This window comes from Procambarus clarkii, chromosome 28, assembly GCF_040958095.1.
Source record: "Procambarus clarkii isolate CNS0578487 chromosome 28, FALCON_Pclarkii_2.0, whole genome shotgun sequence".
In the NCBI taxonomy this organism is placed as follows: domain Eukaryota; kingdom Metazoa; phylum Arthropoda; class Malacostraca; order Decapoda; family Cambaridae; genus Procambarus; species Procambarus clarkii.
Window position 1 is genome coordinate 43,681,673 of NC_091177.1, and position 17,877 is coordinate 43,699,549.

Sequence of the window (17,877 nt, forward strand, 5' to 3'; positions counted from 1 at the left end):
ATGATGCTACGGTATTGGTCTTTTACGGTGAACTGACATGAGAACAGTGTACGGTGTACTACCCTAGTTGTACTCACCTTGTTGTGCTTGCGGGGGTTGAGCTCTGGCTCTTTGGTCCCGCCTCTAAGCTGTCAATCAACTGATGTACAGGTTCCTGAGCCTACTGGGCTCTATAATATCTACATTTAAAACTGTGCATGGAGTCAGCCTCCACCACATCACTGCCTAATGCATTCTATCTGTTAACTACTCTGACACTGAAAAAGTTCTTTCTAACGTCCTTGTGGCTCATTTGTGTAGTTAGTTTCCACCTGTGTCCACCAGTTCGCGTATCACCTGTGTTAAAACGTTTATCCTTATCTACCCTGTCAATTCCTTTGAGAATCTTGCAGGTAGTAATCATGTCTCCCCTTACTCTTCTGTCTTCCAGTGTCGTAAGGTGCATCTCTCACAGCCTTTCCTCGTAACTCATGCCTCTTAGTTCTGGGACTAGTATAGTGGCATACCTCTGAACTTTTTCCAGCTTTGTCTTGTGCTTGACAAGGTACGGACTCCATGCTGGGGCCGCATAGTCCAGGATTGGTCTTACATACGTGGTGTACAAGTTTCTGAATGATTCCTTACACAGGTTCCTGAACGCTGTTCTGATGTTAGCCAGCCTCGCATAGGCCGCAGACGTTATTCTTTTTATGTGGGCTTCAGGAGACAGGTTTGGTGTGATATCAACTCCTAGATCTTTCTCTCTGTCCGTTTCACGAAGTACTTCATCTCCCATTCGGTATCCTGTGTCTGGCCTCCTGTTTCCACCACCTAGTTTCATTACCATGCATTTACTCGAGTTGAACTTTAGTAGCCATTTGTTAGACTATTCATTCAGTCTGTCTAGGTCATCTTGTAGCTTCCTACTATCATCCTCTGTTTAAGTCCTCCTCATAATTTTTGCATCATCAGCAACCAGTGAGAGGAACGATTCTATACCCTCTGGGAGATCATTTACATATATCAGAAACAGTATAGGACCATGAACTGACCCCTGCGGGACTCCACTCGTAACGTCTCGCCAATCTGAGACCTCATCCCTCACACTGACTCGCTGTCTCCTGTTGCTTAGGTAATCCCTTATCCAATGGAGTTCTGTCCCTTTCACTCCAGCCTGCATCTCCAGCTTTTTCACTTGCCTCTTGTGTGGTACTGTGTCAAAGGCTTTCTGGCAATCCAAAAATATGTAGTCTGCCCACCCTTCTCTTTCTTGTCTGGTCGTAGAATTCAATTAACCCTGTGAGGCAGGACCTGCCATCCCTGAACTCATTTTGATGCTGTGTTACAAAGTTCCTTCGCTCCAGGTGCTCCACTAGCTGTCTTCGCACAATCTTCTCCATCAGCTTGCATGGTATGCAGGTTAGGGACACTGGCCTGTATTTCAGTGCCTCCTGTCTATCCCCTTTCTTGTATATCGGGACTACGTTAGCTGCTTTCCAAATTCTTGGCAGTTCCTCTGTTGCCAGTGATTTGTTATACACTATGGAGAGTGGCTGGCACAGTTCTTCTGCTCCTTCCTTTAGTATCCAAGGGGAGATTCCATCTGGGCCTATAGCCTTTGTCACATCCAACTCTAGTAAACACTTCCTTACTTCCCCGCTGGTAATCTCAAACTCTTCCAGTGGTTCCTGGTTAGCTATTCCCTCTCTTATATCTGGAATTTCTCCATGTTCTAAGGTGAATACCTCCTGGAATTTCTTAGTCAGTTCCTCACACACTTCCTTGTCGTTTGTAGTGAATCCTTCTGCCCCTATCCTTAATTTCATAACCTGTTCCTTTACTGTTGTTTTTCTCCTGATGTGGCTATGCAGCAATTTAGGCTGAGTCTTTGCCTTGCTTGCGATGTCATTTTCGTATTGTCTTTCTGCCTCTCTTCTCATCCTGACATATTCATTTCTGGCATTCTGGAATCTTTCTCTGCTCTCCAGTGTCCTGTTATTCCTATAGTTTCTCCATGCCCTTTTACTTTGCTGCTTAGCTAGCCTACATCTTTGATTAAACCATGGGTTTCTCATCTTCATTTCACTGTTTTCCTTTGTGTGTGTGTGCGTGTGTGTGTGTTTCCATTGTTTTGTGTGTGCGTGTGTGTGTGCGTGTGTGTGCGTGTGTGTGTGTGTGTGTGTGTGTGTGTGTGTGTGTGTGTGTGTGTGTGTGTGTGTGTGTGTGTGTGCGTGTGTGTGTGTGTGTGTGTGTGTGTGTGTGTGTGTGCGTGTGTGTGTGCGTGTGTGTGTGTTTCCATTGTTTTGTGTGTGCGTGTGTGTGTGTGTTTCCATTGTTTTGTGTGAGCGTGTGTGTGTGCGTGTGTGTGTGTGTGTGTGTGTGTGTGCGTGTGTGTGTGCGTGTGTGTGTGTGTGTGTGTGTGTGTGTGTGTGTGTGTGTTTCCATTGTTTTGTGTGTGCGTGTGTGTGTGCGTGTGTGTGTGTGTGTGTGTGTGTGTGTGTGTGTGTGTGTGTGTGTGTGTGTGCGTGTGTACTCACCTAGTTGTACTCACCTAGTTGTGTCTGCAGGATCGAGCATTGACTCTTGGATCCCGCCTTTCGAGCATCGGTTGTTTACAGCAATGACTCCTGTCCTATTTCCCTATCATACCTGGTTTTAAAATTATGAATAGTATTTGCTTCCACAACCTGTTCCTGAAGTGCATTCCATTTCCCCACTACTCTCACGCTAAAAGAAAACTTCCTAACATCTCTGTGACTCATCTGAGTTTCAAGCTTCCATCCATGTCCTCTCGTTCTGTTACTATTCCGTGTGAACATTTCGTCTATGTCCACTCTGTCAATTCCTCTGAGTATCTTATACGTTCCTATCATGTCCCCCCTCTCCCTTCTTCTTTCTAGTGTCGTAAGGCACAATTCCCTCAGGCGCTCTTCATACCCCATCCCTCGTAGCTCTGGGACGAGTCTCGTTGCAAACCTCTGAACCTTTTCCAGTTTCATTATATGTTTCTTCAGATGGGGACTCCATGATGAGGCGGCATACTCTAAGACTGGCCTTACGTAGGCAGTGTAAAGCGCCCTAAATGCCTCCTTACTTAGGTTTCTGAATGATGTTCTAACTTTTGCCAGTGTAGAGTACGCTGCTGTCGTTATCCTATTAATATGTGCCTCAGGAGATAGATTAGGTGTTACGTCCACCCCCAGGTCTCTTTCACGCGTCGTTACAGGTAGGCTGTTCCCCTTCATTGTGTACTGTCCCTTTGGTCTCCTATCTCCTAGTCCCATTTCCATAACTTTACATTTGCTCGTGTTGAATTCTAGTAGCCATTTCTCTGACCATCTCTGCAATCTGTTCAGGTCCTCTTGGAGGATCCTGCAATCCTCATCTGTCACAACTCTTCTCATCAACTTTGCATCATCCGCAAACATCGACATGTAGGACTCTACGCCTGTAAACATGTCGTTAACATATACAAGAAATAGAATTGGTCCCAGCACCGATCCTTGTGGTACTCCACTTGTTACTGTTCGCCAGTCCGACTTCTCGCCCCTTACCGTAACTCTTTGGCTCCTTCCTGTTAGGTAGTTCCTTATCCATTCTAGGACCTTTCCCCCCACCCCCGCCTGCCTCTCGAGCTTGAACAGCAGTCTCATGTGCGGTACTGTATCAAAGGCTTTTTGGCAGTCCAGAAATATGCAGTCTGCCCAACCATCTCTGTCCTGTCTTATCCTCGTTATTTTATCATAGAATTCCAGAAGGTTTGTTAGGCACGATTTCCCTGTCCAGAACCCATGTTGATGTTTGTTCACAAACCTAATGTTCTCCAGGTGTGCAACCAGTCGCAGCCTAATTATTCTTTCCAGTATTTTACAGGGGATGCTTGTCAGTGATACAGGTCTGTAGTTAAGTGCCTCCTCCCTATCTCCTTTCTTGAAGATCGGCACGACATTTGCCTTCTTCCAGCAACTGGGCAATTCTCCTGACATAAGTGACTCATTAAAGATCATTGCCAGAGGCACGCTGAGGGCCTGTGCTGCTTCTTTTAGTATCCACGGTGATACTTTGTCTGGTCCAACTGCTTTAGTTGCATCTAGAGTTGTCAACTGTTTCATTACCTCCTCTGCTGTCACCTCTATATCTGATAGTCTTTCATCTAGGGTAACCCCTTCCAACAATGGGAGCTGCTCAGGCTCGGTAGTGAACACTCCATGGAAACTGGCATTCAGTGCCTCGCAGATTTCCTTGTCACTTTCAGTATATGCCCCCTCTGTCTTCCTTAGTCTTGTCACTTGGTCGTTCACCGACATTTTTCTTCTTATATGACTGTGTAGTAACTTGGGTTGTTTTTTCGCTTTGATTGCAATATCGTTCTCATAGTCCCTTTCCGATGTTCGTCTTATGTTAATGTAATCGTTCCTAGCTCTGTTGTATCTGCTTCTGTTGTCCTCTGTTCTTTGTCTTCTGTACTTCCTCCACTCCCGTCTGCTGGCCATTTTTGCTTCCTGACACTGTCTATTAAACCATGGGTTATTATATTCCTTCTTATTTTTTCCCTTTACCGTTGGTATAAATCTCTCTTCGGCCTCCTGGCATTTCTGTATGACTAGGTCCATCATATCTTGGACTGTTTTTCCTCTAATTTCTTCCTCCCACTGCACTTCACCCAGATAGTCCCTTATCCTCATATAGTCCCCTTTCCTGTAGTCAGCTCTCCTTTCCCAGATCTCTTGTCCCATGGTCATAAGTTTGAATTCCATCATGTAGTCAAAGACTAGGACACAATGGTCACTGGCCCCTAGAGGTATTTCATGCTCTAAATTCTCGATATCTTCTACGTTCTGGGTGAAAATCAGGTCTAATAGGCTCGGTGCATCTCCTCCTCTTTCCCTTGTGTCTTCCTTCACATGTTGTGTCAGGAAATTCCTGTCTATAACATCTACTAATTTTGCTCCCCACGTTTCGTCCCCTCCATGGGGATTCCTTGATTCCCAATTTATCTCTCCATGATTTAGGTCCCCCATGATCAGCAGCTTCGCTCTCATTCTGTGGGCTAGTGTTGCTGCCTTCTGCAGTTCATCTATACATGCTTTGTTGTTGTCATCATACTCCTGCCTGGGTCTTCTACTGTTTGGTGGGGGATTGTAGATTACCAGGATCACAATCTTCCTCCCATCTACTGTCAGAGTTCCATGTATGAAGCTTGTGCACTCATTGGTAACTCGATTTCCCAGGTCTTCAAACTTCCATTTCCGCTTTATTAGGAGTGCTACTCCCCCTCCCTGTCTCTGTGTCCTCTCTTTTCGTATCACCTGGTACCCTTCAGGAAAGATTGCATCTGAGATCATGTCATTAATTTTAGTTTCCACAATTGCAACTATGTCAGGATCTGCTTCACTCACTCTTTCTTTTATCTCTTCTGCTTTATTAGATACCCCATCAGCATTGGTGTACCAAACCTTGAGATTCTTCATGGAAACTCTTGTACCAGAGTTCTCCCTTTCTCTGGGGGTCTGGGGGGATCTGGGGGATGTCTGGGGGGTGACTGGGGGCAGAGGGGATCTGGGGGATCTGGGGGGTGTCTGGGGGATGACTGGGGGCGGGGAGGGTCCGGGGGATGTCCGGGGGGATCCGGGGGGTGTCTGGGGGGGTCCGGGGGGTGTATGGGGGGTGAAAGAGTTCAGGAGGGGGGTGTTCAGAAAGAGTGCTTGGGGGGCTACTGGGGGCTGGGCTTCTAGGAAGGTAGGTAGGAGGGTCTGGGGTAGGGCCTGGGTAGGTAGGTCTGGAGTAGGAAGGGCATACTGGGTCTGAAGATTGGGGAGGGCATAGAGGGGTTGGGAGATAGCGTAAGGTTGGGAGACAGATAGAGGTTGAGAGGTTGGGAGGGGGAAGGATAGAGGGGGTGGGGGGGACCTCCCACCTCCCTCGCAAGGGTGGGGGGTCACATGGAAGGAGAGGGGATGAGGAGGGGTGAGGGCTGGGTAGGCTTTGGGTGTTGAGAGGATGAGGTCTGGGTGGGTTCTTGGGGTTGAGTGTGTGTGTGTGCGTGTGTGTGTGTGTGTGTGTGTGTGTGTGTGTGTGTGTGTGTGTGTGTGTGTGTGTGTGTGTGTTTCCATTGTTTTGTGTGTGCGTGTGTGTGTGCGTGTGTGTGTGTGTGTGTGTGTGTGTGTGTGTGTGCGTGTGTGTGTGCGTGTGTGTGTGTGTGTGTGTGTGTGTGTGTGTGCGTGTGTGTGTGTGTGTGTGTGTGTGTGTGTTTCCATTGTTTTGTGTGTGCGTGTGTGTGTGTGTGCGTGTGTGTGTATGTGTGTGTGTGTGTGTGTGTGCGTGTGTGTGTGTGTGTGTGTGTGTGTTTCCATTGTTTTGTGTGTGCGTGTGTGTGTGCGTGTGTGTGTGTGTGTGTGTGTGTGTGTGTGTGTGTGTGTGTGTGTGTGTGTGTGTGTGTGTGTGTACTCACCTAGTTGTACTCACCTAGTTGTGCTTGCGGGGGTTGAGCTCTGGCTCTTTGGCCCCGCCTCTCAACTGTCAATCAACAGGTGTACAGGTTCCTGAGCCTATTGGGCTCTATCATATCTAGACTTAAAGCTGTGTATGGAGTCAGCCTCCACCACATCACTTCCTAATGCATTCCATTTGTCTACTACTCTGACACTAAAAAAAAAAATTCTAACGTCTCTATGGCTCATTTGGGCACTCAATTTCCACCTGTGTCCCCTAGTGCGTGTGGCACTTGTATTAAATAATCTATCCATCTACCCCTATCAATTTCTCTGAGAATCTTGTATGTGGTGATCATGTCCCCTCTAACTCTTCTGTCTCCCAGTGACGTGAGGTTTAATTCCCGTAGTTTCTCCTCGTAGCTCATACCCCTCAGTTCGGGTACTAGTCTGGTGGCAAACCTTTGAACCTTTTCCAGTTTAGTCTTATCCTTGACTAGATTTGGACTCATGCTGGAGTCACATACTCCAGGATTGGTCTGACATATGTGGTATATAATGTTCTGAAAGATTCCTTACACAAGTTTCTAAAGGCCGTTCTTATGTTAGGCAACCTGGCATATGCTGCTGATGTTATCCTCTTGATATGAGCTTCAGGGGACAGGTCTGGCGTGATATCAACCGCCAGGTCTCTCTCTCTGACTCTTTAAGTATCTCATCTCCAAATGATACCTTGTATCTGGTCTCCTGCTTCCTACCCCTATCTTCATTACATTACATTTGCTTGGGTTAAACTCTAACAGCCATATGTTCGACCATTCCTGCAGCTTGTCCAGGACTTCTTGTAGCCTCAAGCTGTCCTCCTCTGTCTTAATCCTTCTCATAATTTTGGCGTCGTCAGCAAACATTGAGAGGAATGAGTCTATACCCTCTGGGAGATCATCCTCTGGATCATTTCTCCAGCTTATGCATCAACCTTTTATTTGGTACTGTGTCAAAGGCTTTCCGACAGTCCAAAAAATGCAGTACGCCCATCCTTCTCTTTCTTGCTTAATCTTTATCACCTGATTGTAGAATTCTATCAAGCCTGTAAGGCAAGATTTACCCTCCCCGAACCCATGTTGATGGGTTGTCACGAAGTCTCTTCTCTCCGGATGTGTTACTAGGTTTTTTCTCACAATCTTCTCCATCACCTTGCATGGTATACAAGTTAAGGACACTGGCCTGTAGTTCAGTGCCTCTTGTCCGTCACCCTTTTTGTATATTGGTACTACATTAGCAGTCTTCCATATTTCTGGTAGGTCTCCCGTTTCAAGTGACCTACTATACACCTATACACTATGGAGACACACACACACACACACACACACACACACACACACACACACACACACACACACACACACACACACACACACACACACACACACACTAGGTGAGTACACACACACAGGCTGCCAGGCTGGCCAACATACGAACGGCATTCAGAAACTTGTGTAAAGAATCATTCAGAACTTTGTATACCACATATGTCAGGCCAATCCTGGAGTATGCAGCCCCAGCATGGAGTCCATATCTAGTCAAGGATAAGACTAAACTGGAAAAGGTTCAAAGGTTTGCCACCAGACTAGTACCCGAGCTGAGAGGTATGAGCTACGAGGAGAGACTACGGGAATTAAACCTCACTTCGCTGGAAGACAGAAGAGTTAGAGGGGACATGATCACCACATTCAAGATTCTGAAGGGGATTGATAGGGTAGATAAAGACAGTCTATTTAACACAAGGGGAACACGCACAAGGGGACACAGGTGGAAACTGAGTGCCCAAATGAGCCACAGAGATATTAGAAAGAACTTTTTTAGTGTCAGAGTGGTTGACAAATGGAATGCATTAGGGGGTGATGTGGTGGAGGCTGACTCCATACACAGTTTCAAGTGTAGATATGACAGAGCCCGATAGGCTCAGGAATCTGTACACCTGTTGATTGACGGTTGAGAGGCGGGACCAAAGAGCCAGAGCTCAATCCCCGCAAACACAACTAGGTGAGTACAACTAGGTGAGTACACACACACACACACACACACACACATAAACACACACTATGTGTGTGTGTGTGTGTGTGTGTGTGTGTGTGTGTGTGTGTGTGTGTGTGTGTGTGTGTGTGTGTGTGTGTGCGTGTTTGTGTTTGTACTCACCTATTTGTGCTTGCGGGGGTTGAGCTTTGGCTCTTTGGTCCCGCCTCTCAACTGTCAATCAACTGGTGTACAGATTCCTGTGTGTGTGTGTGTGTGTGTGTGTGTGTGTGTATTTCGGAACCAATTTTCCACCTGTGTCCCCCTGTTCGTGTCCCACCCGTGCTAAAGAGTTTGTCTTTGTCCACCCTGTCAATTCCCCATGAGAATTTTGTAGGTGGTTATCATGTCTCCCCTTACTCTTCTGTTTTCCATGGACGTGAGGTTCAGCTCCTTTAGCCTTTCCTCGTAGCTCATACCTCTCAGTTCCGAGACTAGTCGTCTGGTGGCATACCTCTCAATCTTCTCTAAATTTGTCTTGTGTTTAACTAGGTATGGAGTCCAGGCTGGAGCTGCATACTCCCGGATTGGTCTTACATATGTGGTATATAAGGTCCTTAACGATTCCTTACACATGTTTCTAAAGGCAGTCTTATGTTGACCAGTCTAGCATATGCCGCTGATGATATCCTTTAGATGTGGGTTTCTGGGGACAGGTTCGGTGTGATTTTAACCCTCAGATCTTTCTCTCTATTTGACTCCTGCAGGATTTCACCTCCCAGATGGTACCTTGTGTTCAGCCTTTTGTTCCCTACGCCAAATTTCATTACTTTACACTTTCCTGAGTTGAACTTTAGTAGCCATTTTCTAGACCATTCCTCCAGTTTGTCCAGGTCGCCCTGTAGTCTCTGTCTATTTTCATCTGTTTTGATTCTTCTCATAATCTGTGCATCATCAGCAATTATTGAGAGGAATGAGTCTATACCCTCTGGAAGATCGTTAACATATATTTGAAACAGGATGGGTTCAACAGAACCCTGTGGGGCTCCGCTGGTGATATCTCGCCACTCTGATGTGTTCCCCCACACCGTTACTCGCTGTTTCCTGTTGCTTAGATACTCCCTTATCCACTGGAGCACCTTAACTTTTACTCCTGCCTGTTGCTCCAACTTTTGTAACAGCCTTTTTATGAGGTACTGTGTCAAAGGCTTTCTTACAGTCCAAGAAAATGCAGTCTGCTCACCCTTCTCTTTCTTTCAAATTTGTGTTGCCTGGTCAAAGAATTCTATTAAACCTGTGAGACACAATTTACCATCTCTGAACCCATGTTGGTGGTGCGTTACATAGCTGTTTCCCTCCAGATGCTCTACGAGCCTTTTCCTCACGATCTTCTCCATCACCTTGCATGGTATACAAGTTAGGGAAACTGGCCTGTAGTTCAGTGCCTCTTGCCTGTCGCCCTTTTTGTATATTGGGACTACGTTAGCTGTCTTCCAACTTTCTGGTAGGTCTCCTGTTTATACTCACACTCCCTTGTGTGTGTATATTGTGAGTGTATAGTGTGTGTGTGAAGTGCATGTAGTGGGTATAGTGTGCATATAGCGTGTGTATAGCGTGTGTATAGTGTGTGTGTGAAGTGCATGTAGTGGGTATAGTGTGCATATAGCGTGTGTATAGCGTTTTTATAGTGTGTGTATATTGGTGTTTTTCTCTCAGTGTTCAGTAGTCCTCCAGCTTCATGACGTGTATTTTGTATGACATACATTGGCAACGTTTATATCTATACATATAATTTATCGTGATACAGGCCTTCCTGTATTTGGGTCTGTTCTATATTAATGTAAATAGGCTAACGAACTAGTAGGGGGGAAAGCGCCAAGCCATTACGCATATATAACACTGGGATGGGGTCAGGATATGAAGATGCAACTGGGAGATTGGTGAACCCCGACAGAGAGAGTGCATTTTCTGCCAAACTGTCACAGAAAAGCCATTACTTCACTATCTTCTGGAATGTGAAGCAACCAATGACCTTAGAAGAGCTTTAAGAGTTCCTGAATCATGCAGTGGCCACCCTGAAGCCATCAACACAGCCACTCTCCTGGTCAACAAAGGTGTCCAGCAGCTGGACACCCTCATAAAGACTGTGAAGCAGTATCCTCCCCCACGATAACAGCTTGATGGTTAAATGCAACCTCAGAATACTGAGAAAAAAAAATTGTACCACTTACGGGCTATTCATGCCCGTGCCACCTCTTGGGTGGCTTAATCTTTATCAATCAATCAATCAGGATATGAATTTAGGATGGGACGGTGGGAAGGAATGGTGCCCAACCTCTTGTGGACGGTCGGGGATTGAACGCCGACCTGCATGAAGCGAGACCTTCGCTCTACCGTCCACATTCACATTAACATTTACTTAAACAAATAAAAATAATTTAAAAATATGTAATTCAATTCCGTACAAACTCCAAATGGTTCGATTACTTGATGTGGAAAATATTATTTCATATTTTACCAATATTTTGTCAAAGCAGATGAACACTATGACAACATTTACTGCTTTTGATAATTTGTTAATACACCAGTGAGAAGGTATTGACGAACTAGCCCATGGCACACCCCTTCACCACACCCCTCCCTTCACCACACCCCTCCCTTCACCACACCCCTCCCTTCACCACACCCCTCCCTTCACCACGCCCCTCCCTTCACCACACCCCTCCCTTCACCACACCCATCCCTTCACCACACCCCTCCCTTCACCACACCCCTCCCTTCACCACACCCCTCCCTTCACCACACCCCTCCCTTCACCACACCCCTCCCTTCACCACACCCCTCCCTTCACCACACCCCTCCCTTCACCACACACCCTCCCTTCACCACACACCTTCACCACACCCCTCCCTTCACCACACCCCTCCCTTCACCACACCCCTCCCTTCACCACACCCCTCCCTTCACCACACCCCTCCCTTCACCACACCCCTCCCTTCACCACACCCCTCCCTTCACCACACACCCTCCCTTCACCACACACCCTCCCTTCACCACACCCCTCCCTTCACCACACCCCTCCCTTCACCACACCCCTCCCTTCACCACACACCCTCCCTTCACCACACCCCTCCCTTCACCACACCCCTCCCTTCACCACACCCCTCCCTTCACCACACCCCTCCCTTCACCACACCCCTCCCTTCACCACACCCCTCCCTTCACCACACCCCTCCCTTCACCACACCCCTCCCTTCACCACACACCCCTCCCTTCACCACACCCCTCCCTTCACCACACCCCTCCCTTCACCACACCCCTCCCTTCACCACACCCCTCCCTTCACCACACCCCTCCCTTCACCACACCCCTCCCTTCACCACACACCCTCCCTTCACCACACCCCTCCCTTCACCACACCCCTCCCTTCACCACACCCCTCCCTTCACCACACCCCTCCCTTCACCACACACCCTCCCTTCACCACACCCCTTCCTTCACCACACCCCTCCCTTCACCACACACCCTCCCTTCACCACACCCCTCCCTTCACCACACCCCTCCCTTCACCACACCCCTCCCTTCACCACACACCCCTCCCTTCACCACACACCCCTCCCTTCACCACACCCCTCCCTTCACCACACCCCTCCCTTCACCACACCCCTCCCTTCACCACACCCCTCCCTTCACCACACACCCTCCCTTCACCACACACCCCTCCCTTCACCACACCCCTCCCTTCACCACACCCCTCCCTTCACCACACCCCTCCCTTCACCACACCCCTCCCTTCACCACACCCCTCCCTTCACCACACCCCTCCCTTCACCACATTCCTCCCTTCACCACACCCATCCCTTCACCACACCCCTCCCTTCACCACACACCCTCCCTTCACCACACCCCTCCCTTCACCACACCCCTCCCTTCACCACACCCCTCCCTTCACCACACCCCTCCCTTCACCACATTCCTCCCTTCACCACACCCCTCCCTTCAACACACCCCTCCCTTCACCACACCCCTCCCTTCACCACACCCCTCCCTTCACCACACCCCTCCCTTCACCACACCCCTCCCTTCACCACACACCCTACCTTCACCACACAACCCTCCCTTCACCACACCCCACCCTTCACCACACCCCTCCCTTCACCACACACCCTCCCTTCCCCACACCCCTCCCTTCACCACACCCCTCCCTTCACCACACCCGTCCCTTCACCACACCCCTCCCTTCATCACACACCCTCCCTTCACCACACCCCTCCCTTCACCACACCCCTCCCTTCACTACACCCCTCCCTTCACCACACAACCCTCCCTTCACCACACAACCCTCCCTTCACCACACAACCCTCCCTTCACCACACACCCTCCCTTCACCACATCTCTCCCTTCACCACACCCTCCCTTCACCACACACCCTCCCTTTACCACACCCCTCCCTTCACCACACCCCTCCCTTCACCACACACCCTCCCTTCACCACACACCCTCCCTTCACCACACCCCTCCCTTCACCACACAACCCTCCCTTCACCACACAACCCTCCCTTCACCACACAACCCTCCCTTCACCACACAACCCTCCCTTCACCACAAAACCCTCCCTTCACCACACACCCACCCTTCACCACACCCCTCCCTTCACCACACCCCTCCCTTCACCACACCACACCCCTCCCTTCACCACACCCCTCCCTTCACCACACCACACCCTTCACCACACCCCTCCCTTCACCACACCCCTCCCTTCACCACACCACACCCTTCACCACACCCTCCCTTCACCACACACCCTCCCTTCACCACACACCCCTCCCTTCACCACACAACCCTCCCTTCACCACACCCTTCACCACACAACCTGTCATCACGAGAGAGTAGCTTATTTCTGTATACGTGACTGGAAGAGGAGTTACTTAACAGTCAGTGTAGCAGTTTATAAGGAAGTGAACAATTGGTATAGTGAAAATCAGACTATGATAAGCTAAACGGTGAGTTGAGGAAATGTTTAAGATGTAGCTTATTGGTTCAGTCCCGCAGTTATTGTCATGTCCTGCCAGGCCTCAGGTCTACTGCTACACTCTGCTACATGATACACTGACCTGTGGTGGCCATCTGTCTGCTGGCAATGACCAATCTGGCAACCACTATTAGCCTAATAATGCCTTCACTCACTACTGACTGCTCACACACTGCCATCAATACCAACTTGATATTTATAAAATACAACATAAGCATGAATGATGTATACTGTAGTGTATGAGGTTTGCAGGATAAAATAATACAACTACACTGCACAGAATGCAACACTTCCCCCAGGAGCATACCCCATATTATTGCAAGGAATTACTCTCGCAAAAGAAGTGACAGTAATAAAAATGCTTCTCAAATGCCCTTTGAGGAGCATTTAAAATCCTGTTCAAATCAGGTCCTTCTAATGTGTGTTCTGTCCTCAGAGTGAATGATTTATTCTCACCACTGTCGCTTCTAAAATTCAGAGGCTGGCCAATTTTTCCTGATTCAAGTTATATTTAGTTCATTTTATCCCTAAAATTGGACACATTTTAAGGTTTCTTTTGCTTTAAATTAAGTAATTTGTTTTGACTTGTATATTTCATTATGAGTCGCTCATATGTCAGTAAATGAAGGCAAAATATATAACTAATTTACTAGGCATCAGAAAGCGTTGTTATTGTGAGCTTCTCTTGGGTAAATAATTTACTGTAAATATGTGTAAACCAAACCAAGTATGACTGTATAAAACATACATTTATGAATAAAGTTATTGATTGATTTAGTAATTCTATATTTTATAATATAGTTTAATAGAATATTTTATTCTATATTTTATAATATATATATATATATATATATATATATATATATATATATATATATATGTATATATATATATATATATATATATATATATATATATATATATATAACTGAAAACTCACACCCCAGAAGTGACTCGAACCCATACTCCCAGGAGCAAACGCAACTGGTATTGCATATTGCATATTGTCCTGGGGACCATTCAGGCTTGTTCGCATATATATATATATATATATATATATATATATATATATATATATATATATATATATATATATATATATATATATATATATATATATTAAAATTTCAGTTAAAATGAAAATGAAATAAGCTTATAAATCCCCACAAAGGGATCAGACAGCTAAAGCTATTGATGAGGCAGCTAAACCTGTTGATGAGGCAGCTAAACCTATTGATGAGACAGCTAAACCTGTTGATGAGACAGCTAAACCTATTGATGAGACAGCTAAACCTATTGATGAGGCAGCTAAACCTATTGATGAGGCAGCTAAACCTATTGATGAGGCAGCTAAACCTATTGATGAGACAGGTAAACCTGTTGATGAGACAGCTAAACCTGTTGATGAGACAGCTAAACCTGTTGATGAGACAGCTAAACCTGTTGATGAGGCAGCTAAACCTATTGATGAGACAGCTAAACCTGTTGATGAGACAGCTAAACCTGTTGATGAGACAGCTAAACCTGTTGATGAGACAGCTAAACCTGTTGATGAGGCAGCTAAACCTATTGATGAGACAGCTAAACCTGTTGATGAGACAGCTAAACCTATTGATGAGACAGCTAAACCTATTGATGAGGCAGCTAAACCTATTGATGAGGCAGCTAAACCTATTGATGAGGCAGCTAAACCTGTTGATGAGACAGGTAAACCTGTTGATGAGGCAGCTAAACCTGTTGATGAGACAGCTAAACCTGTTGATGAGACAGGTAAACCTGTTGATGAGGCAGCTAAACCTGTTGATGAGACAGCTAAACCTGTTGATGAGACAGCTAAACCTATTGATGAGACAGCTAAACCTGTTGATGAGACAGGTAAACCTGTTGATGAGGCAGCTAAACCTGTTGATGAGACAGCTAAACCTGTTGATGAGACAGCTAAACCTATTGATGAGGCAGCTAAACCTATTGATGAGGCAGCTAAACCTGTTGATGAGGCAGCTAAACCTGTTGATGAGACAGGTAAACCTATTGATGAGACAGCTAAACCTATTGATGAGGCAGCTAAACCTGTTGATGAGGCAGCTAAACCTATTGATGAGGCAGCTAAACCTGTTGATGAGACAGGTAAACCTGTTGATGAGGCAGCTAAACCTATTGATGAGACAGCTAAACCTATTGATGAGACAGCTAAACCTGTTGATGAGACAGCTAAACCTATTGATGAGGCAGCTAAACCTATTGATGAGGCAGCTAAACCTGTTGATGAGGCAGCTAAACCTGTTGATGAGACAGCTAAACCTATTGATGAGACAGCTAAACCTATTGATGAGGCAGCTAAACCTGTTGATGAGACAGCTAAACCTATTGATGAGGCAGCTAAACCTATTGATGAGGCAGCTAAACCTGTTGATGAGGCAGCTAAACCTGTTGATGAGACAGCTAAACCTATTGATGAGGCAGCTAAACCTGTTGATGAGGCAGCTAAACCTGTTGATGAGACAGCTAAACCTATTGATGAGGCAGCTAAACCTGTTGATGAGACAGCTAAAGCTATTGATGAGGCAGCTAAACCTGTTGATGAGACAGCTAAACCTATTGATGAGGCAGCTAAAGCTCAGTACAAAGTGTTCATGTATGTTGATGTACGTCACACATAATCGACATTCACTTAGCATTCTGGGGAGAAACACATATGTACTTCTTCCTATACACATGTAATGTTACACTGAGCATGTACACAAATTACATACAAACACTTGTTTAGTTAAGTACAAGTACAAAGGCTTTACAAAAAATAAATATGATTCAAATAGACATTTTAGAGAAATCTTGAGAAGTTTACAATCTTGGTGCAAGTGTTATATCTCTTTAGTACATGTCAATCATTTCCCTGTGGAACAATGAGGCTGTTTGTTCTGGAACAGTGTTCATCTTATTGGTAGGAGGGTTAACCGGCTGTGCCCGGGTCTCCTCCCTCCCATCCTCCGTCCCATTCCTTTATTTCCACATAATTTTGACAGTATTTATTGACAATATTTCCTGTTCCATGTTCTCTGTGGTGTGTATGTGTAGGCGGGCATGACGGCTGAGTGGACGACGCTCGGGATTCGTAGTCCTAATGTTCCGGGTTCGTTCCCCGGCACAGGCAAAAACAAATGGGTAAAGTTTCTTTCACCCTGATGCAACTGTTCATCTAGCAGTAAATAGATACCTGGGAGTTAGACAACTGCTATGTGCTGCTTCCAGGGGGGGGGGGGGGGCGGGGGGGGATGTGTAACATAAAGGATGTATTTTCACTCCATGTACTTTTGCTAGTTTCGTAAACGAAATGGTTGACACATATGTGTATGCTCTCACATATTGACACATATATGTAGGTATATATGTGACCCCTGAGATCTCTCATACATTAAACTCCTCGTCGCTTACTCTTGTACCTGAATGTTTCTGTTCCAGTTCTGTTAATTTGTTCTTGGTTAACATACGTTCAGCATCAACTTGTGATTAAATTGTTCCACATTAGCCAGCTGTGGTACAATGTTACCAATGTTCCACATTAGCCAGCTGTGGCACAATGTTACCAATGTTCCACATTAGCCCGCTGTGGTACAATGTTACCAATGTTCCACATTAGCAAGCTGTGGTACAATGTTACCAGTGTTCCACATTAGCCAGCTGTGGTACAATGTTACCAATGTTCCACATTAGCCCGCTATGGTACAATGTTACCAATGTTCCACATTAGCCAGCTGTGGTACAATGTTACCAATGTTCCACATTAGCCAGCTGTGGTACAATGTTACCAGTGTTCCACATTAGCCAGCTGTGGTACAATGTTACCAGTGTTCCACATTAGCCAGCAGTGGTACAATGTTACCAATGTTCCACATTAGCCAGCTGTGGTACAATGTTACCAGTGTTCCACATTAGCCAGCTGTGGTACAATGTTACCAGTGTTCCACATTAGCCAGCTGTGGTTCAATGTTACCAATGTTCCACATTAGCCAGCTGTGGTACAGTGTTACCAATGTTCCACATTAGCCAGCTGTGGTACAATGTTACCAGTGTTCCACATTAGCCAGCTGTGGTACAATGTTACCAGTGTTCCACATTAGCCAGCTGTGGTACAATGTTACCAATGTTCCACATTAGCCAGCTATGGTACAATGTTACCAATGTTCCACAGTTGACCTGCTCATCAGCTGTCTCTAGGAACAATATTCCCGACCCACAAGCCGGTGTCTGGGGGTTAAATTCCCGAGTGGGAAAGAAATACTTCGACACATTTCCATTCACCTCATGCTACTATTCACCTAGCAGTCGATAGGTACCCGGGAGATAGGCAACTACTGGGGTGTTGCATCCTAATAGGGGAGGGGGGGTCAGTAGTTCAATCTACACACAACTGCTCATTCTAAG

The 17,877-nt window shown here is 46.4% G+C and overlaps 1 protein-coding gene across 1 annotated transcript in view; it reads left to right on the forward strand.

Annotated features, from left to right (window-relative positions):
* LOC138369482 (enolase-phosphatase E1-like) overlaps positions 1-17,877 on the forward strand; it is a 25,749-nt gene continuing 7,872 nt past the window's right edge. Inside the window, exons 1-2 of the mRNA XM_069332739.1 lie at positions 1-11; positions 14,627-16,090. Of these exons, the coding sequence (XP_069188840.1) occupies positions 1-11; positions 14,627-16,090 (1,475 nt within the window). The remainder of the gene's footprint in view (positions 12-14,626; positions 16,091-17,877) is intronic.